Raw genomic sequence first — 23,550 nt, 5'->3', positions numbered from 1 at the left:
AGAAAAACTAATTTAATGTTACATTATTTTAATAATAGGCACACAGATACATCTAACCAGATACCTGCGATCAGATAGTTCTACATATTACAGTCAACAATAGATTGGCTTGAGGTAGGTATTTTTGATCTTAAATGACATTAAATGTTGATCTTCGAGCGTCTCTTGGTCCATATAACCAGTACCAATCCAAAAACAGCCACAGCAGCACTCAAAGATATAAGTATTGGTATAAATATGTCTACTAAATTTAATGAACCTAATAGTCTTCTTTTTATCATATTAGTCAGGTCTTCAGGCAAAGACATCCCCTGAAAATAAAAGTAATATATGTAATCAACGTTGTGGCGCAGCTTTCTGATTCTGTTTTATTCATATTTTTTCTTATACTCGTACAGTAAGCACCCGACACCTATACTTTTTCTTTGTTGTATAAGTTAATGAGCAAAAGATTTATTACAGTAGTGTAGTACATATACCAATCGAAGCCTATGTGTGGGTGTATATATTATGAAAACTATTAAAACACACCTCGTCAACCCAAAATATTGGAGTAAGAGTAGTCCTAAGGGTATTAGTACCAGCGATGCTTCTCACAGGCCGCATAAATACGTTGAATTGGGCCCTTTTGCTTCCTCGAATCACTGTGCCCGTGTACTGCAAATAATTCAATGGTAGTCAAAACAACTATATACATTTTCTAAGTTTGCCAGTAAAACCAGTTAAACGATTTCGATGGACAGAAAAATAGTTATTTGTTGAGTTAATTAATCTAAAACATAAAATATATACTAATAAATGAAAATTCAACTATTTTAGTAAGTAAGTTAGGAAGATTTTTACTCGAATACAGCCTTGTCTGAAAATATAGTTTCTTAGAAAAGTACTGTATTAATTAGAATCAGTTGCTTATTTGAACGATATACGTACAGGATCAAGATCGGCAAATATTCTGTGTTGCTCTTCAACAGGGGTCATTCCTATAACACCATTTTTATAAGTGTCATCTGCGTAGAGGAAGTGAGGATATGAAAGGACCATGAAGGCGCCTGGAACAAAGTAAGTAAGAGTTTTAAGTAACTTATAAAACATCATACAATTTATATATCTTACCTGGTAAATATAGCATAACTACCTTAGGCGTATCACAAAAGTTGCTTACTTCTTTTTAATTAAATATAACTGAAGAATATTAAATACATTAATTTACTAATAATTAATTTTCCATAATGAGGCCTGTACTCACAGTACACTCAAAGCGTTCTGCGACCAAAATATTCTTCGATCAATTAATCCGATTTAGTAAATGGAAAACTGTAACTAAATCTTTATAACGGGTCGAGTGTTCATGGACGAATATTAGAATTAATAGTTAAATTGTATCCGTTTTTTTTATTTACAAAGCAAGGATTTTAAGAGTTAGAAAATGAGGGACCTTTGTCTTAAAAACTAAACACACATACTTAAGTACACGATGCTCGACTCGTCCTAGTTTATAATACTTAGAAAATATGTTCTAGATACATGTTACGTCTATGTAGACCATCAATTGGTTCACCCACATAGTCACAACTTTAAAATTTTGTCTACTACGGCTAAGCTATGAAAATTTCAGTAATTTATTTTTATTTCACTAAAGCATAATGAAGAGCATGTGAGCCATAAGTGGAATGTAAAGAAAACATATAGTTTTCTTGGAAGTTAATTAAATCCTAGAAATGTGTGTTCATAGTTTCATCTGTAATTCAAAGAAATAAGTCTCATTTGTGTAAATAAATATATTTAGACGCATTAGGTAGTTCTTTGCTAAAGCGAGGGTTTTATTTTGTAATTATATCGTGGTGAAACGCTTTAATAATGTATTTTACACGGCTATGACAGGTTCGTTCAATGATCAGATATTATTAAGACTAATTAGCTTTATGGAAAAATACACCCAGGCTTAATTAAATCTAATAGGGCAATTCCGCTACAATTATTACTGGACGAACTGAACACAAGTCGCATTTATTAACAGGCATCAAATACAATTTGTATTTACGCACCACAGTAATGATTTAAACAGGATTTTAGGCACATTAATCAATGAGATACTATAGATTTTGTTTTATAATAATCTTAACAGATAAAAAATGAGAATTTGTTACACTATATTTAATAAATATGTATCATATTAATATAGTTATATTATATTTATTATTATTTCTTGTCAAAACATGTCGACATCAAGTAAGCATAGCTTCTGAATGCTCAGGTTCTCAAATTGTAAATAGCCTTGCAGGTAACCCTTAAAGAAATGGTCGAAAGAGGGCGAGAGGTCTTAGAAGTTTTCTGTCGACGATGCGATTATTTTTATGTTTTATTTCATCTTTTTATATTACAGTTAAGGTAAAGAGCGTCAGTACATTTGGTTGAGTCTATTAACAAGCATTCTATTTGTATGTTTAACGAAGCCAGCTCTTGTTTCAGAAGCTGGCCATCAAAGGACCATGACGCGGCAACGCCCTATATTATATCTACCTGTATATAATCAATGTTGTGTTTTAAAATATTAACACTTTTGCTTTATATGTTCATAATTTTGTTCCTTGACATTAACATTACAACCTTGAACATTGATTGCGATGTGTGTTTATCTAATTTTTGTTTAAATGTAGGTATTGATTACGCATAGATATTTTTGTCAAATTGAGACGTAAAGTTGTCCTATTATGTATATTGCTTGCTCCGATTCTGATTACAAATTTATTTACTAAAAATTATTTAGTGTGCGTATAATATATCCATGTCAAAGCGTAGTATGAGTTTGCTATGGCTGTTTGAATTTAAAAAAAATATAAAAAGTTTTAAAATAAATGTACTCAGTACCTTTTAGTACGATAATTACTATAGTACTTGAGTATCAAGTAACTAAGTACTAAATTGTGTAGTAAAAATGGTTTTCTACTTTATGTAGTTTTAAAAAATAAATAAATAAATCAGTGGCACTACAACCTCTTTAGGTCTTGGCCTCATATTTCTGAATCTGTTTCATGATCAATTTTTAAATTTAATAGGCAAGTCGGTGATCAGCCTCCAGTGCCAGACACACGTCGTTGACTTTTTGGGTCTAAGACATATCGGTTTCCTTACGATGATTTCCTTCACCGTTCGAGAAAATGTTAAATGCGCACAAAGAAAGAAACTCCATTGGTGCACCGCCAGGGATTGAACCTACGACCGGGTATGAGAGTCACACGCTGGAGCCACTAGGCCAACACTGCTTTTGTAGTTTTAATTCTTATTATATTCACGGGTAGACAAAATTAATATAAATACGAGGACCATTAAGTATAATCACTAAGAACTCATATCTAGGTCATGTAAATATTAAAAATAAAATATTGTAATGCTTATTCTGATGTCAACAAGAGAAAGTAAATTTATTCCGGTCAAATAGCAGATGTATTGTTGTTTGCAGATGGACGTAAATAACTTCTTGGTAATGCAGAATATGAAATATCTTACATAAATGTAGGATTATTTCCATAATTTACAATATTAATCAAATCTTTAACTACCTACTTATATTTTTATACTGGCAATTGTCATGCCGTAAACAATATTTTATTGAATAACACATCTATTACAACGTATGAAAATAATAATAATGATTTCTGACATAATTTGATTTCGTTACAAATATTTCGGTTTGGTACGAACTAAATATGGCCTTTATTAGCTACTTGAAAATAAATAACTGAAATAGATCTAGAAATATGCCGCCCCCGCCTTGTTAGAGTGTAATGATAAATATCTATTATGTATTAAAATTAATATAATTACGTGTGTGATTCAGAGCAAGTTCCATATTAATTTATTAAATTTTTGTCGCGCATACTTTTTTGCGCCATATATTCATACATACTCGAATAACAGCGCCGTGAGGGTGTAGTGGCCCCTTGTGACTCTCCCTCTAAGGTCCTAAGCTACAGCTTAGCCCGAAAGGACTTTTCTTACGCAATTAACACTCGCTTGTATAGTAATGAAAACATCGCAAATGTTTTTTCCGACGTAAAACATTGCAGCGTGTTTTGGGCACCAAATCTCAGAAAAATACTTTTTAAAACAGTTATAGAAGGTAAGATCTGCTGCACCAAGGCTGTGGACCGTCACGGGATGTTGGCATATGTGTAGAGGTACAAAGGATTTGAGAATATCAAGTATTCAGCCCAACACAGACGAGGTCGTGGGTAACATAACATAGCAAGAATCGCACCTTTACATCAGACAAAGGCATATTTTTCTGACACTTAAAAGCTCGTGCTTGACCCTAGGACACAGGGTCATTTCGAGGCCGATAAAGTTTTTAAACTTTGAGGATGGGTCTACAATATATATATCCTACTCAGACAATACTAGTAAGGTGAGACTACAAAAAATATGTAATTTATATAAAAATTTAATGCTTAATTAAGTCTAGAGTGTGAACCTTCCAATAAACATTTTTAGACTTTTATGCATAGGTTCCCAAAAAATCATTGTTCCATTACGAATCTAAATTCAGGACTTCGATAAAATATGTGCATTCATAACAAATCCAGTTGCGGTTAATCAACATTTTGTCGTTACGACGTCATATTGTTGTTTAGAGCAACTACAACAATACACAATCAACCTTAAAAATTATTAAAAATCCGTTTAGTGTTTTAGGTGGTTTATGAATGTTATAGATTGTGAATATTTGTATACATTTGTATTTTATATATATATTTATAAGACCGATGAAAGAGTGAATTTTGGACGGTCATTTTTAAATTTTAACTTTAAAAAAGATCCTTTTCATAAGCCTTAAAAACTTATTCAAGTTCCTAAAGCTGTGAGTTTTCCTTATTCTACACAAATAGCACAGCCAATTTCCGGTTGTCTCACTATTCTCACCTCGACATCAATTCCAGGAACAAGAAAACTGTGAGTTATGAGTTATGTAAGCACTTAAAAATCTCACTAGTGACGTCACAATTTGTAAATAATATATGTTGCGTCACAGGTCAACAAAAGTTCCGTTACGAAATTACGCAAGTTTAATTTTTTTTAATTGTTTTAATTTGATATCAACGCTTCTTAAAATCATACAAATGAGGAAGCCCAAGAGTTGTGTTTTCTTTTTCCCGAATTCTTTTCAATAATAGTTGTTAGTCAACTTCAACTGTAACAATATTCCGTTTTAAGGTATTTCATCATAACCAAAGCTTCTTGATTAAAATCTAACCTGGTACAAGTAATATTTAATTAAAATTTAATTAATTAAACTTCAGAAATCAAAATATCATTACCTAAATTCTGGTTTAGCATAATTCAAAAAGCTTCATTAAGTGAAATACGTTCCCGTTTAATTAAGCTGCATCAAAATGTAATAAATGTAGCCGTCGGCCGTAGTATTATCAATTTACCAATTCTTAGTTACTAAGATTCCAAAACATGCACTCAGTATATATTTTTAGGATCTTATATGTTGTAAGCAAACTATGCTCTTGTGTGATATAAACTGCCGTCAAAAATATTTAATAAATGTGCAGGACGGTTAAGATGGCATTACTAATAATATGACGACGCGACGATGCGAAAGACTACGTAAATCAAAATATCCAAAAGCGGTTGAGGCGTGAAGTTTATCAAAAAGTTGCTCTTGTGTTTTTGGGACAAAGACATACCGGTTTTCTCACAATGTTACTTCACCCTACCAGTTTTAATTGCGCACATGGATACAAACATCCATTGGTTTACAGCCGGAGTACAAAACCATGTCCATTGGTTGTGAATCGCAACTTTAATCAATTTAATAAGATACATTTCAGTTTTTATTTTTGTCACACAGATTTATGGTTATATACATGTTTAATGCGTTAGTAATTTTTATTTGTATTAACAATAAAACATTTATATAGTCAAGGAGAACTCCAGTTCGACTCGATCACAGCTTATCTGTTTTGAATAATTTTGCCATATGCAGAATATATGTATAAGTGTGTGCGCAGGTGCAAGCGCACTCTCTATTCAATAAGTCTCATTCACGTTGGAATAATATGTCCGAAACGATCGCAATATCAAGAGAGCCGGATAAAAAGTACTCATCTATGGAACAGAGGTTTTAAACTCGATCAAGATCAGATCAGAAAATGTCTCAGTGGGGCCGAAATTTTTATTTAATTTTCATACCCAGTGTTTAAACCTTATGGTTTATTTTTTTTATAGTATTGAAAAAAATACTATTATATGTATAATTAAAAACTTATGTAATTGTAATACGCACAATGAACGTAAAATAATGAAGATCCGAGCGGTAATGAGTCGATTAGTAGTAAAAATACTATATAATTAATTTTGCATTAAATGGCTTCAAAGTGCAAATATTATGTGTTTACCGATAAACATGTACGTAGTGTATTTTGATAGCGATAGAGCGACAACCATTAAAAAAATTATAACTAAAAGGCGAAAAACGCGCCACCTCATCTTTGAATACTGTAGGCTGACTGACAAGAAAATACAGTCAGGATAAAGCTAGTAAAGAACTCTTAATAAGTTGGTATACGGATGTTTCCTTCAGTCAGATATGGTGTAGGCTTCGCCTTACCTACCTATTGAAGACCTTCGGGAACCCAAAACGCTCATGCCGTAAAAAATTAAATGACTGACGAATGTAATGGTCATATAAGACTTCTATAATTATGGCTCATACAAATCGGTCGTAGTCGGTCAAGAGGTGGCCTTAAACAACCGGTAGGACAAGCTGTTATCTGATTAAGTCGCTTTCCGAAGATTCAATATGAATAATAATGAATAACATTAAAACACCGATCTAGGAAAGAATATAATTAAATAATTGTATATATTAATTACTAAAATGTCAAATGCTAAATTTAAGATAAATATTTAGTTTTATGTTTCCTTTATATAGAACAGAGTAAACCCGCAAGGGACTACCCAGATGTCAAGTAAGTTGTAATTTTTTAAAATTATTTCGGCATTATGATTTCAAACTGTTGTCAAAGTCACGGATATATTTTTAATTGTTTTTTTAAAGTTCGTGGTGTGAATTAATACACCTTCTAAAAGTTAGTCATATGAGGTTAATTAATGATTCGGAATTTGTAATTTAGAAATCCAAAAGGTCAGAGTTCGTTGCAAGGTCGAGTTTAAAATAAATATCAACATAATGTTATTACGTATTCGTTTTACATATCAGATTTCATATGGCAAAGAGGATTTGTGAAAAAAATATTTTTATTACATGTAAATTAAATACGACATATCTCCCATTAACACGATACAAACATTTCCAGGAGAAGCTATTTTTTGTTACAAAAATAATATTTTTAAGGTCATATAAAAAGCAATAACTTATTTTTATTATTCTTCAACTAACAAACTATCTTACTTATATATATGATATGCGTTAATACGTGTTGTATTCATAGGCATTTGTGCGTACATGCTTGGGTGGACTTAAACAGAAGTATTAATATTGATATATCAGGCCACCAGTGTATGACATAAAATATGCAAAATAATTTAAGAGTATTAGATAATTATCAAACCGCATGTAAGTCATGTTAGAAGTTTCGCAAAGCGTTTTCAAAAGTTGTGATTTACAATCGCAAATTTATACGAAATAAGTGTTTTACAAAAAATATAATGGAAAATGTTAAATTTTGTGTATAGGAAAATAATTAAGAAAATAATTAATTATAATTATAAATAAATATATTCATATACGGAATTCATCCCATCTCACAAACATATTTACAAAGTAGTATGTATAAATAAAACGTAAATCTTTTTGGTATTATTCTAGGATTTTATTAGCATAATAAAATATGGCAGTGTTGGTTGCTTAATAATAATTTTAATAGTTTTGTTAATAAACTCTATGTGTGTCTAGAATTCAAAAAAGAAGGCGAGAGTGTTGTAGTTCCTCCGGAAAATATTCTTACTTTATATGGACTTTCTGGGAATTCTGGGAATCTAAATATTATATTCGGTCGTTTTGTTGGATTCAAATATAAGTCAAATATTGATTGTGTTGTTCTAACAGTTCTTTCTGTAACCGAAATATTTGTTGAGCTTAACGTCGTACTTTTAAGTATCGGTGATGATATTTTTGGTCTCAACGTTGAACTGTCAGTTTGTGATGATCTTGAAGTGACATGAGTAGATCTTGACATCCAAGGTCCAACTGTACGTATATATTGAGTAGATATTTCCACCTGAGGTGGTCTAAAATAAAATCTCCTTGTATTAAATTCAGTAGTTGAAGGCATCGCTGTGCTCCTGTATTTTTCAGTTGTATCCGTCGGCTGCACTAAATCAGTGTGTCTGAAAGAGGTTTTGTTGTTTGTGCCTATATTAGTTGATATCATTTTAATCTGATTGTTTACTTGTATCTTATTTCCAGTTGTTGTCGACACAACCATTTCTTTTGAAGTTACGTTACTTGTTGGCAAAGTACCATTTATTCTTGTAAATGGAGTGGGTGTGAGGTGATTGTTATAATTCCCTCCTTTTTTGTTATCTGTATGGATTATTTTAAATGAAGACACTACATTTACTTCTCCTTTTTGGTAGTGATTAGATATAGGTAAAGTTGTGACATTGGAAGTATCTTTGCCTTCTTCTGGAAGCTTATGCTTTGTAAAGTTATAAAGTTTTACAGTACTATTTGCGATGTGATTGTTTTTTAAAGACATCATTCGTCGTCTAAACTGATTAGTTTCTATTCTCCGTGGATTGGGAGGTTTTATTCCTATTAAAGCAGGATCTAGAGTGGTAGTGCGAATAGTAGTAGTTGTCAGTGGCATTGTAAAAACTCTTGTACCAAAAACAGGAGGCTTAAGTTCATCTATATTAATAATTTTTACATTTGAAGTGTCTTTATTGGATAAAGTTGATATTTTATTTAACCAGTTAAATTGTGAATTTTTATTAATATTTTGGCTCTGAGTTATAAAGTTACTGGTATTCTTTTCTTTTATAATATTCATAACTTTAGTATCTTCCTGATTATCGTCATATATGCCCCGCAAAAGCGTATTAATTGGAATATTCGGTGGCTGCAGTTCGTCAATATTCGTATATTTCTTAAAAAATGGTGTAGACTCCACGCGACCATGATATTGTGATTTTAAAAAACGTCCACGTTCTTCTAATTTATACGATGTATCTTTTAAAAAAACATCGCAGTTCGCAAGATATTTCTTGGCGTTGTGTTTGCAATGATGAGGATAAACTACCCAGGCTAAAAAGCCGTCACCTTGTAATCTTGTATGCTCTTCGTGTACTTTTAACGCACATTCTACGTCATCGGAGATATCATCATCTCTGAACGCTGAACAGGGAACACCACATGCCTTGCCTGGACCGCACCAATATAATTCACTGATTTGTAACAATCCATGATCTCCGCTATTAGGATTACGAGCGGTAGTGTCAAATCGCGATTCGTGATAAGCGATGCACACCCACGTCGCGATATGCTCTTTGCTAACGCCAAGTTTAAGAAAATCACGGGCGAGTTCGCAGCTGTCGTAAATACGTGATTCGGTCAACGCAAGAAGCGTGCTCGTCAACAACGCGACGCCAAACATTTCAATTGACGTTTGCGTAGCGTAAACGTGTGCGCGCTTTTTTACCAGTGCCCTCCCGCCGCCGCCCGCTCCTAATCCATGACCGGCCCCCATGTTTACCGTATTCTGAACTGCATGTCATTTAAATTATTGGAATTTTAGAACATTGATAAATACATTCATCTGCATCTAGGGTACTGAATTACGATTAATGTATTTTTATAGCTTTAAAACTAACGGATGGTTGTCGACCACGGTGGATCTCATAGTCGGCAGAACAAAGTTTTATATTATCTTCGTTGATGAATTTGTAATTTTATAATGCAAAAAAATAATGTGAGTTGCTATTTATGATCCGTAACGTAGATCCAATTACTTTTAAATTTTGATTAATCATCTGTGTAGAGTTCAACGCTAGTAGATTTAAGATAAATTATTCGTGTGTTTTTAGTTTAAGATTACCAAGAATTTGTATTTAGAATTAGACACTGCCTCGATAAAACGCGTATTATTAACACGCATAAAATTGTACCTAGGTATTTTATTATTTTGGATATTATTAAAATAAAATAAAAAGTACATTTTATAAAATTAATTTCATACTGGCGCCTAATAGTTTAAAATTAATCAGCCGATAACGGCGATAATCTTGTAATTTAAGATTATGATATTGTAATTTGAAAAAGATATTGTCAAAAACTATAGTAAAATGCTTATTGATGTATGAAAGCTAAAATGCATCAACCTGTCTTTTATTGTTTTAGACGTGACCAGTTGGAATACACGAGGCTTGACCAGGGTATTTGTACACACCGGTCACGTCTATCGGAACCATATGTTTGGATCTGCCTACCATGCATCATGAATTTACATCACATTTTGATGAATATCTGTTGTCTACATACGTTGCTGTTTATTAACCATACTGTTGAATACGTACTTGCAACGTCTCTGTGGCTTAATACTCTAATAAAATTTTGAAGTTTGATCTGGTCCCCTGTATGTTCGCTAGTCCAGTTATAATTTTCATTTAATATTATTATTACAGTACAATTTTATAATTTGATAACTTTACTTTGAAAAATGCCTAACCCTAAAGAAATAATCAAATTTTTTTCAATTATTTATAATTGAAGTTATCTTAAATAGAAATGAAATACAAAATGTGATATAATTTAAATTCAATTTAGTTAAGAACCGTTCGCATACAGAATAACAGCGAACTTCCCACTTCTGGTGGAATGAATATTGTAATATGAATATTTATATTTATTTTCGATTACTTTTTATAGTGCTATGTTATTTATTTTTAATCCAAGACAACTGAAAAAATAATGACTCTCATTTCCATAGTTAAATTACAATGAGCTGTGCAGCGGTTTAACTATTCTCAATACATAGGTGCATTCGGTTAGCATATGTAAAATGAAGATAAATATGGTGATTAGCTGATACACTTCTCATTGATATGTTATCTGAAACCTAAATGTATACTCTACTCATGAACGCGCCCTTGTGTCACTGGATTATTATTATTAGTAGGTATGTACCTATGAAGAATACCAGCTATTCTTTCAATATCTTCTTATATTATTTCTTATCTTATCTTCGCAAAAGTTTGATTTGAACTTAAGGCTATGCTTTACATAATTTTTTACAAAAATTAATTACAAAAATTAAAAATTAATGGACTACGACACAATAATGAAAAGGGATGGATTATCTTTTGTTTTAGTTGAATCCCGTAAAAATATTTATTTAGTTTTTTTGTCTGCAGAACAAAGACCATTAAAGCGAATCACAATGTTACCTTATCGTCTAGTAATTTAATATAGGTAACAACGATAGGTCCATTTGCTGTCAAATATACGTATCGTTTCTGTACGGGTATATAACGATTATGATAAATTTTTTGTCTACAGAGAGGGAAATACATTTCTGAGCCTTAGAGTACCGAAATTTTAAATGAGAATCAATAGTTTTTGAAAGTATTTTGAATAAATAATTTAATAATGAAGATTACAAAATCATTCTTAGACCAGTGCCGAAGCCTTCAAAAATAGTAAAAAACGAAAAAAAATTACAGTAGGATGAAACCCATTAGAAATGCAGGGGAATATGATCAAAATGAAAGGAAAAATAAATTACGGTCGATCCGAGTTCGGGAAGTGGGAGGGGGGTGACTTTTAAGGGGGAAAAATTGTTTATCTTGATTTCCGGCGAAACTACCAGTCCTATGGAAAAAAGTTAAATGGCAAAGTTGTAGGTCATAAAAAGATCTACAACTTTGGTATTTACAATTTTTTCACATAACCTCAAAATTTAGGTGAAAAATTCAAAAAACCAAGTTTTTAGTTTTTTATTTATATCTTTTTTAAAAAAAATTTTTTTTCTACGAAATTTGGTGAAAACTTACCTTATTATGTCCCAAATATACTGTAATTTATTTGATTAAAAATATTTATTTTTTCGCCTCATTTTAACTTAATATCAAAAAAGCAGCCTAATTTTCAATCGAAAATTCTGACGTCAAAATTTCAGCTTTTTTCAAAAAGTTTGGGGGCTTTTTGTTCGTTGAAATATCTCCTTTCTGATGGTGTAAAAAAAAATATACATTACTATAGGAAATATTATTAGAAAATGCAAAAAATTGAAAAAACCTCAAATTCGAAAATTTTCTTTTAATTATGTACAATTTTGAGGTATTTATTAAAATTTACACTTTAATTACTCAAAAAACGTAAGATTTCATGCTTCATTGATAAACGAAAAAATTGCAAATTAAAATATACTTCTATAATTAACAAACAAATAAGTTAATAAAGTTAATATTTAATAAGACATCTACAATATTTTGAAAAAGTTGTAGAATCTTCTGTAAATAATATTTGTAGATGCCTATTTATTGCTGTTTTAAGATAATTTATATACCTGAGTGACCTTCGGTGAATTTTGAATTTTTCTTTGAATAAAGTAAATTTCTCACAAATCACTTAGAGTAACTCAGCCTGCAGGTGTATTTTTAAAAACGATGTTGTACACTACTCTGTATCTCGAATACTGGCTAACGGTTTTTACAGCTGCTACGAAATAGCAGGTATGTAGTAAGGCCCAGACCCTCCTAGGTCCATCCCCACTTCTCAATGAAATAACTTACACTGGGCTAAAATTCACCGAAGGTCACTCAGGTATATAAATTATCTTAAAACAGCAATAAATAGGCATCTACAAATATTATTTACAGAAGATTCTACAACTTTTTCAAAATATTGTAGATGTCTTATTAAATATTAACTTTATTAACTTATTTGTTTGTTAATTATAGAAGTATATTTTAATTTGCATTTTTTTCGTTTATCAATGAAGCATGAAATCTTACGTTTTTTGAGTAATTAAAGTGTAAATTTTAATAAATACCTCAAAATTGTACATAATTAAAAGAAAATTTTCGAATTTGAGGTTTTTTCAATGTTTTGCATTTTCTAATAATATTTCCTATAGTAATGTATATTTTTTTTTACACCATCAGAAAGGAGATATTTCAACGAACAAAAAGCCCCCAAACTTTTTGAAAAAAGCTGAAATTTTGACGTCAGAATTTTCGATTGAAAATTAGGCTGCTTTTTTGATATTAAGTTAAAATGAGACGAAAAAATAAATATTTTTAATCAAATAAATTACAGTATATTTGGGACATAATAAGGTAAGTTTTCACCAAATTTCGTAGAAAAAAAAAACTTTTTAAAAAAGATATAAATAAAAAACTAAAAACTTGGTTTTTTGAATTTTTCACCTAAATTTTGAGGTTATGTGAAAAAATTGTAAATACCAAAGTTGTAGATCTTTTTATGACCTACAACTTTGCCATTTATCTTTTTTCCATAGGACTGGTAGTTTCGCCGGAAATCAAGATAAACAATTTTTCCCCCTTAAAAGTCACCCCCCTCCCACTTCCCGAACTCGGATCGACCGTAATTTATTTTTCCTTTCATTTTGATCATATTCCCCTGCATTTCTAATGGGTTTCATCCTACTGTAATTTTTTTTGGTTTCAAAAATTATCGACACTGGTCTATCTAGTATATACCTTTTTATACAGTAATATGTACAGTATACAAAATATGTGCACTACTAGAGCGAAGAACTTATAGGAAAACCTTAATACTTAGAGTACTTAGCAATAACTACAGATTTAGCAATAACAACTATACATATAAAAAAACCATACTCCGTTTCTTGATTTTTTAACACGCGCTTAACCTTAAATTAATTATCGTTATAATATAAACTATTGTAAATTATATAATAAATTGCAGTCGAGTGAAAACTGTTCACCGATTGCATGGCATAGTTTTCGTCTATCCGCATTAGATACTTGTGCTATCAGTAGTTGTTCTTAAAAGATACTTACCGACACAGCTGTATAGCTCCATTGCGCCTTTTAATAAGCAACCATTCTCTTGTGTGATCCCACTTGTCACATTAAGACAAAAGCAGCCTTCATGGTTGTCTAAAAACCATTCGTTAACCGTGAACCTCGCCACTGGGATGCCTTCATACTCCGTGTCGTGCTGATATTTTAATTGGACGGACCTTCGAATAAAACAAAATAGTACAAGTACAGAAATTATTTCCTTCAGTTGGAACCGCACTTTTTTATAAATGTAGAGAAAATTCATCCTTAAATCTTGGGCCATATGAAATCGTAAAAGATTTTAGATTTTTCGAAATAGCAATTGCGTTCCATATGTATTAGATTTTTTATTATAAATATTTGGAAATTCACAATTAATAATTATCAATATTATCTCACCGACAGATATCCGTGTTGAGGGCGAAAAGGGATTTATCTCTATCGACAAATGGTGGATATATAGCCGAGTCAGATCCGTTAACCATATTACAGATTCCGGGTACGGTCTCCCCATTCTCATCTATGTCTGTTACCCAATTATCAATGTATTTCGAGCCATTGAAAAAATTCATAATACCAAGTTTGCTCGCATCGTCGATGCCCCTGAAAACCTCGTACAACTCGCTGGGGCTGTCATTTTTCTGTTAACAAAAAAATACTGCTTCTATACTAACTTAATTGGTCATACTTTGCTTTACACGAAGATTTTAGTTGGGGTACAAATTAAGACGTCGTTTCGTTTAAAATTTGCCTTAAATTAACAACAAGCTAAAAGGCATTCTTAACTACTCGGGTCTAAAACCAAAGATCCATGGTCTATGGCTTTCCACTGGCACAGTCAAACCAATCTGTCACAAGGTAAATAGATTTGAACTTAAGGAATTTATTTATGAACCTTTTTTATAAATAAAATAATTGTGGACTGTCATCATTGAAAATCAATAAAGATCGAATAAACTGTAAGGTATGATTGAGAGACATCAGGGCGAGCTAAGTTTGCAATCTTTCAAATGGTCATTGTTTTAAGATAAATTGCACTTATGGTAAGATATAAGTCGAAACTTCGCGCTAAGTATGACTCCCGCTTGTCAACGTTAAGAATTTTTATTATTACTATTTATTCATACAAAAATAAACCCGTATATTCACGCAATCCATTGACTTAAATCTTACGTCTTATATCAAGTTGTGATCACACTGTGATAAAAAGTGAGTAGTTGAATGGTGCAATAAAACCGATTTTGCATGAGAATGATTGATCTTTGTATTTAGTATCGCAGTGTCTTGACTTCCTCAACAATTAAGGAATTAGAAGTTGAAAGATCGCACCCTCAGCTTACCATACCCAGCTGAATAACTATTACAAAATAAACATGGCCACTATCTAACAAGCCCGAGGCCCTCTAACATTAAACGTTTAAAACTAGCCCAAGGTTTTATTTAGACTTAATTGTTTTCAGAGCAAAGCAAATCCTTAAAGGGAATTTTAAAAGAAAATTAAATTTCTAATATTGCAGCTTTTGTATCTTGTAACTAGGTTGAACTCTAGTTCACGGTGTAAGAGAGAAATAAAAATTCGTATTCTTGGTAAAGCTAACTGCACACTGATGCAACTGATACTGATTTTTAGGCAAGACAATGCGCAGACAAATACCTATACTTTTTATTGTACATAGCCCGTTTGAACGAATGTTTGATATGATGGAACTTTAAATAGTAGTTATACTATGTATTATCACGTTTATATATTCTGATAGGTACTATAAAAGTGTGTTAACAAATCATTGCATAAGACGATTCCTAACTCAACAAAGGAAGGAACGGAGTAGTATTTGCGTTCTAAGATTTAATTGACTATATCAATGAATTAATTGGTAAATTGGATAGTGCCGGAATGCCAAATTTCAATCCCGCGGTCTGAAAATATATCTGGCTCCATAATTAAAGTTTATTCCTCAACACAGCTACCACCGAAATACCAAAATATAATCGAAAAAAAAGGATTATAAAAAATATAAGGCAAAAGTACAGCCTGTACAAACATAGAAAAGAAAGGTAAGATATTTAGTATTCTCAAATGAGTTAGACAAGTAGACGATCTATCTTCTTTGTTATTCTCGGCAGTAGTTTTTAGAAATATAGAATGGGAAATTGCTGGTATTAATATAAATGGACAATTAACTAACACATTTATGAATTGCTGATTCTAATGATCTAAAACTATAGGGACAAGAAGGACATAAGCAAGCCAATGACATGAGTCCTACGGAATATGGCAATCTGTTGACATTGATTTAAACGAATAAATAGTATATATAGGTAGGTCAAATAATTTCACCAACTTACAACATAGGTAAAGAATATCTAACATGGAAATGATATTGGTCTATGAAGTTATGAAAGACAAGAATGTAAGCATTTCAGTAAAATTGAAAATATTCGATACATATCTAATCACTGTCCAAACGTATGGATTACAAACATAGGACAAACTTATAACATACTAAGTGCTACCGACTTAATATTGTAAATATTATTATCTCTATTCTCCGGATTGGCATTGTTAATATATATTCTTTTGTCCAAGCTAAGTGGTTATGAAAATAATTAATCTATTGTGTCGTATAAACTTGACACAGGATAAATGTCATGGACGGAAACCTTAGATCAATAGACCCTTTCATGAAAAGAAATTGCGCAGTTAGAAACTTTTGCTGGAAAATAACTGAAGGTGAATAGTGGGTGGTAGGTTATACAGCAATGCGTACTGAACTGCACGGATAATTAAAAACGCTCGGGGCTTATTTATGGTGGTACAAATATATAGACAAAACCTACTGTTAATAAATATTTTTTTTGTATATAAAGTTCTAAATATTGAATTTTACTGAATGATTTTCAATAATGGCATGAAACTACGGAGAAGTACTACTAACTTATAAATATAGTGAACATTTTGAATTACACAGTGGTTAAAAAAATGGTTCTGTAACCTCTGGCTTCTGGCGTCAAATCTCTATATCTGTTGCGAAGTAATATAAAATGGCCAAGTAATTATTAGTCTGTGGCACACATTAACGTCATACGCTGTAGCCCTTAGCTAACACTGCTCTCTTCAGTAGTAGAGTAAATATTCATTATATAGGAAGAAAAAATTATTAAGTAACAGTATGACTTCAGGTGTGGATTGGTGATATATAATTTGGTTTATATATAAATGAATTATAGAATACTTACATAATCAAGGATAGTAAAAACAAGCGAACCGTCTTCCGCCTCAACTAAGTTCTTTACGTTGGCACCTATAGCTTTAATTTGGCCACAAGCTACGCCTCCAATTAATCCTGGATTCTTACAAATCGGAATTCCATCGAATAGGAAGTCACCTACTCGAACAGTCATAATTGGTCCATTATTTGCCCCAAAGATACCATCTAACCCAAGACTTAAAGCTCCCATCAGTGCTGGAAAGCGTGTTTCAGCCATTTGTAGGATTCCCTGAAATGATTATTAAAAAAACGTCATGTACTTCTACCCCAATCTCAAATCCAAAATCATAAGTTGACTATTAAAACAAAACATATATCATAAATATAAATACAATTGGACAGAAAGAGTCGTATGAAAAGTAGCCGTAGAAATAGTAAATAAATTGATTTGATATAAAATTTCATTTTCTTCACGAATAAAATTGTCTTTTATAAAGCGCTAGAAACGTAGAATCATAGAAGATGCAATAAATTCACTATAAATTATTCATCTTTTTAATTACAGTAATTTCATTCAATTAGATTTGATTATCTCTGGCTAATCAGGTTATTTTTTTGTTCCAAGTAATCTGTTAAAATACTGGTTCATTCTTTTTACTCTACATCTATTTTGTACCAGCGTATGATTGTAATTAAAGTTTGTGCGATCGCGTAAGCAAGCTACGTATTTAATATTCCATATTTAGAAATTTATTACTTATATTAGCATTGAAGATCTTTTTTGTGTCAGTTGATTCATGAAATGGTATATTAAATGTAGGTTTAAAAATAAAATTCGCTGTTGCAATATCTTATTTCAGTCTTTCAACAGGTACTGAGAAATGTAAAATGAAATACAATTTTTCCCTTAGAATTCAAAGAACATGAGATTTGCTCATATCAGCAGTTGTATTTCACAAAATACTCAGTCAAAGGAAATAAGAATTATATTTTTGCTATTAAGTAAAATAAAATATACACTTTATGTTGCCCTATGGGAGGGATATGAGTGGTTACGAGGGTAACTAACGGTAAGTGATGTTAATCCACAATGTACCTAGTAAAACGTTTTATGTAACGTGAAGCATTCAACAAGTGTTTTCTACGGATTAAGCATTCGTTGCCATGTTTTTATCGACGACACAAATCGCCTAAGCTTTTTACTATCATTAATTATTACATGTCATGTCGAGAAATTCATGTAAGATGCAGATCCATACACACGTTTTGCTAGTAACGTTCCTTGATTTGATAGGGTAATTTGTAAAATTTGGAGTGGATTAATTTGTGTGATGTTTATTAGTGAGCGTTAATATTTAAAAACAAAGTCGCGTGAGCATTTAATTACTAGGACTATAATCGATATTTCATTACATCAACCAGCGTTTTACTCGACCTAATTACCACATAATACGCTTAATATTAAATTGATAAATTTCACTACTGAAGCTAGATATCGTATCACTATCACAATGGCAATGGAATGTGATTAAGATTAAAGTATTTTTCAACATTTCATTGTAGATGTAAAAAGAAAAGATTTAATAATTAATTAACATATTTTTATGAAATCTTTTATTTTAACATCTACAACAAAATGTTAAAATAGAACAATGAATCAACAGCAATAAAGCCAAAGAAATGTAAAGAGAAGGACTTCTTTTCAAATTGTTTTCCTCAAATCCCTTGAAACTTCGTACCAAAGTATCCAAACAAAATCGAAGGGAAAATCTAATAATAAACATGTATAAATGAAAATTCAGACGAGACTTCAGAACTCGTTATTACGCAAAAGGTACGGTGTTAGATGTAAAGGCTATTTTTAAAGCCTGTATGCTCCAACAACAGGTGGAATATTCCTGCAAAATAATGAGAGGACCTTACGCCGTCGCCCACCTACCTACCTACCAAGTGGGCGAACAAAGTGCGAGTGGGCGAGTGGGCGAGTGGGCGAGTGGGCCACATCAGAGAACTAGCACCTCTTGGGGAGGCGGCCGCCCGGTCACCAACACTTCGGCTGTATTTCATGCTTCAAATATTTTGTTATGAGAGCTTTAACGTATTTATAGCTATTTATCTCTTAAAGTGATACCTGCTTATATTAGATTTTCTTGTCCTTTTCAAAAAGTATTCCATATTCAATTTCTATTCTTAACGTTTGTCACTTGTTATGGAACAAATCGCAAAAAAAATTATAGCTTTATTAATTATGTTGTGTTTTCATTCTTGGCGTAAACTTAGCTATTTAATAGCGGACTCCTGTTAATAACGATCTAACGTTAGTATTCTAAAAATGAGGATGGAATATTGGTCAGATTATATTCGCTTCAATTAACACCTATGAGGATTCCATTTCCATTCCTACAATATTTGCTGGACAAATATATTTAATCAAAATTATGATGTGAATGTGAATTGTCAAACCAAAGCGAACTTTATGAATTCGTTTTTAGTTATGTTTAAAACTTTCTAGTTTTTAAGTTTTTATTCTTTCTTTAAAATAAACTTTATAACTTGAATAATGACTACTTGCCAATGAATTGAAATTTTAAAGTAATATTGTTGGACATTACGCTAAGGACATACGTTTATAACCTAGATTAGGGGTATACATAGGAATGAATTTAATACATAAAGAACAATGTTTCCTAATTAGCACGTTCTTATATAAAACACTTTTATCTTATATGGCATTTCTACATAATGTATGCTAATCTGAGTTGAACTATTTCACGTGTCAATCACGCCGTATTCGGCGTGAAGAGGCGGCCGCAACCGCCGCATCGCATGTCGGGAAGCGGTTTAAGCTCTGCTGTTACCGCATCCCGCATAAGGCGATTTTTGGTGGCACCTTGGGGTTTTAGTGGGTATGCACAGTAGCGAGTCCCACACAACCCATCTGCATTAAGCAGTCGCGCCGCGGAAGTATATGCGCAATGCATTTCTCCAAGTTAAAAAATAATTTCACCGGTCGAGTTTCGAGTTGTGATAATATTGTTTCGTATTTAAAAATTTCGTATTTAAGAATTTAAATTCTAAAACCCGAAAAATACTTTAAATAATAATATTTTCGTATTGGCATAGGCTGTAAAGATAATGTTTATATGTTTGGAATAAATAAATAAATATTATAAATAAATCAATATTATATTACCCGGAGCAATATAACTGAACGCCCGCAGTCGGTACGGCCAGTGCATACAAACCTAAAACCTTGATGCAATATTTAATGTCGTGATGGATTTTTAAATGAATTATATTTAATCTACATTCGTTTTACGTAGCTAAGGGTACCTGGTTGTTATGTCCTACAATTCAAGGCAGTTACCACAATTATTTTTTGTTGTAGCTTAATTCAGTCGCCATTGTATCGCGGTTGAAGAAAAAACTAAGTTGTCGGCAAGCTTACTTTCTAAAACTCCATTCTTGCGAAACTATTTCTGCTCGTCTGTGCAGCCAGGTGCATACGTAACAATAATAGGAAACATTTTAATATATTTAAAATTGCAAAGAAGATCGGTTTGAGAACTAAGAATTGTAAGGATAAAATACTTTATAGTCTTCAATAAAATAAACAAGTCATTGTGTTCCATCTATTGACATAAAGTTAGCGCAGACTTAAACTATGTTTGACTTCGGGCCCTAACAGGATTTTACGATTCAATGAATTAGCGAAGTCGTCGCGAAGTGAAATCAAACGTAGGTGTTTTATATAATTACTTATCTCATTGTACATACCATTTAATTGAAAACAACATAGATTGTTTTGCGATAAAAAAATTGATAGGTTAATTACATTTACACATGACAAAGAAATTGGCTTGGCAAGCGATTATATTATTATTATAGAGAAATTGAAAGAATATCATTGTTTCTCGTAAACAAGCCATACATGGAATTTTTGTATATTTAAATATACTGATTTCTGACTGATCCTTCGAATCAAAAGTTATTATAAAATTCATACTGTAGTATAAATTGATTGACTAGCTAAATAATAAATATTAAACGATAAATATTTATTGATTACAGATGTTTATATGAAAGCAATATTAAACTATTCATATTAAACGATGAATTTAATAGGCTACCTTTATTCGACCGTTTCAGAATTCATTACATGGACATAATGGTATATTAAATTTAGCGATAAACTCGTCTCGTATTGAATCTAATGCTCTATGAAGCGTATAAAATTGATAATACGAATAATATTTATTTCGCTTAGCTTATTAACGCCTGACTACGTTACAGAAATAAAATAATATAAATATATTCGCAGCGCATTCTGATTTAGAGAAAGCCCTATATACATACTTTGAGAAACTAGCAAGTTATGTCGCATTATTATTATATGTAATGCCTTTGCTTATGTTTAATTGATCATTTTTTTCGTAGACAAGATGATTAGCCACCTATATCTGTCTCATCCCGTCGATTGCGTTTTTAACATGCCATTATCCTCACTCACGAACTCAGACTTGACAGCCGCCAAAAGTGCTCTATTTAAGTTACATTAAAATCAAATCGCAATGCAAGCATTTTCTAAAAATCTTGTATGTTATATACAACACAGGTGAATGAAGTTAATTTCATGTTACTGAAATCCTATTGTTGATTTGTTTTCTCTACAATAGTTAATATTAAAATAGCTACTTATGTATTTATTAATTAAAGAGGGTAGAACACTGAGGAAATATCTGGAGTCAATTAAAAATGAAGATAGCAGTTTATACATAAATTCATTTTCAGTAAATGATATTGCAACTTACATGATAGGGAACATTAACAACTGTAACAATGTCGTCCTCAGTGTTGGGGTACGAGGCTTCAGTATTGAATGTGAAGATATTTCTTGTCCGATATTTTATTATATCCCCATCGTATTCTTCTACTTCTCTTGTATGATACATCCTGTTAGAAATAAATACATACTTTACACATTATAAGCAGTTGATTTTCTTTTAAATTATTTTATTATGTTACTAAGCACATACTTTTATTAGCTAAAATTGTTATACGCGCAACAGATGAAGTATAGTTTTAATAAGACAGTGTCGCCATAAAATGTTTAGGATTTATTTGTGAACATAGTTAAAAAAAAAGTAAAACAGTTGCCAATATTTTTTATCACTATTCAGTTATAAAAATTATAGTGGCACACCTTGGCATTTGTAAATAAATATTCTTACAGTGAGAGGCATGTAACCATTACTGTATGTAAAGCTTACTTATAAATATAAGGGCCCATCTCAGTGACTGCGGGTACACCACCAGCTCTAACCTCATCAGGGTTTGTAATGTTGAAGAGTGTAACTTTAAAATCCAATGGAAACGGTATCTCCTTAAATCTATCCATCGCTTCGGTTCCATTCTGTAAGGCTACTTCCTGAAATAATTGTTTCATATCAGACTTGCCTCTGCATTGCAGTTAAATGTTATTACAATAGTAGAACCATGCGTTGTAATGTTTGGTAATAAAAATATTTTTTACAACCAAATCTCTCTTGTGAAAACCAAATGTATCTTTCCAATATACTTGAGGTAATTTTTCAAACAAACAAAAGTCTTGTGCAACGATTATCACTATTTCAACTAATAAAGCAAGCATCAATAGGTTGTAAAAATGTTATGTTTAGACTATACCTATATAAGATTCTCGTCATATATTAAGTAAATAAATATTGGTTAGTTGATATTTGTTAGTATTAAAAGTATTTTTATTTTAAGACGCTTTCGTAACATTATATATAACGGAATATTTATTGTTAAATACAGTGGCGTTACGCAGATCATAACATTTTTATTAAAAGTAGTTAGTGTGCAAACAAATCGACGATATTTAGGTCTATGACATGCCGTTGCCTCGCGAGGTTTTCTTTCGTACGTGTTAATTACGGGTTTTGAACGCACAACCGGGTTTGGGAGTCGCTCGTGTAACCACTAGGCTATGCTCATATTAATGTATTTATGAAAAACAACACGGAACATAGTACTTACAGATATAATGATACTCTCTACTATACCAGGAACAACTACGAAGCTCACTATACAAGTCACTATAACTAATATAACGCCAAGAACAGCGGAGGTAACTCCGCATTTAAATAACGAACACATCTTAATGAAACTGAGATGGATCGTGTAAACTTACTTAACACAATGGTAATAATGATAATGTGTAATTGTTAATTTATTTTCTATTGATAGCGTCTTAACTATCTGATTAGGGTTCATTGATTAAAAATGTATTTCGCTAATACAAGTGAAAACATTTGTAATG

The 23,550-nt window shown here is 31.6% G+C and overlaps 2 protein-coding genes across 2 annotated transcripts; both read right to left on the bottom strand.

Annotated features, from left to right (window-relative positions):
- Positions 1 to 11: 11 nt before the first annotated feature.
- Positions 12 to 23,451, bottom strand: LOC110999434 (sensory neuron membrane protein 2). Its single transcript, XM_022268478.2, has 9 exons — positions 23,268 to 23,451; positions 22,499 to 22,656; positions 22,040 to 22,181; positions 17,257 to 17,517; positions 14,419 to 14,660; positions 14,017 to 14,198; positions 931 to 1,049; positions 532 to 657; positions 12 to 311 (listed from the first exon to the last, which is right to left on the bottom strand). The coding sequence occupies exons 1-9, from the start codon at positions 23,385 to 23,387 to the stop codon at positions 141 to 143; spliced, it is 1,521 nt and encodes a 506-aa protein (XP_022124170.2). The 5' UTR covers positions 23,388 to 23,451; the 3' UTR covers positions 12 to 140.
- Positions 7,802 to 9,650, bottom strand: LOC110999425. The gene has a single exon (XM_022268466.2). It carries the CDS (start codon positions 9,624 to 9,626, stop codon positions 7,911 to 7,913), a length of 1,716 nt encoding a protein of 571 aa, XP_022124158.2. The 5' UTR covers positions 9,627 to 9,650; the 3' UTR covers positions 7,802 to 7,910.
- Positions 23,452 to 23,550: the final 99 nt, after the last annotated feature.

This window comes from Pieris rapae, chromosome Z (assembly GCF_905147795.1).
Source record: "Pieris rapae chromosome Z, ilPieRapa1.1, whole genome shotgun sequence".
NCBI classification, from domain to species: Eukaryota; Metazoa; Arthropoda; class Insecta; order Lepidoptera; family Pieridae; genus Pieris; species Pieris rapae.
The sequence above is the reverse complement of the archived record's forward strand: the minus strand, read 5'-3'. Positions and strand labels throughout refer to the sequence as shown.

Coding starts and splice junctions, on each gene's coding strand:
- LOC110999434 (XM_022268478.2), bottom strand. CDS start 23,387: ATGTGTTCGTTATTTAAATGCGGAGTTACCTCCGCTGTTCTTGGCGTT. Junction 17,518..22,039: donor TTGTTAATGTTCCCTATCAT/GTAAGTTGCAAT, acceptor TAATCATTTCAG/GGAATCCTACAAATGGCTGA. Junction 658..930: donor TATTTGCCGATCTTGATCCT/GTACGTATATCG, acceptor AATTATTTGCAG/TACACGGGCACAGTGATTCG.
- LOC110999425 (XM_022268466.2), bottom strand. CDS start 9,626: ATGTTTGGCGTCGCGTTGTTGACGAGCACGCTTCTTGCGTTGACCGAA.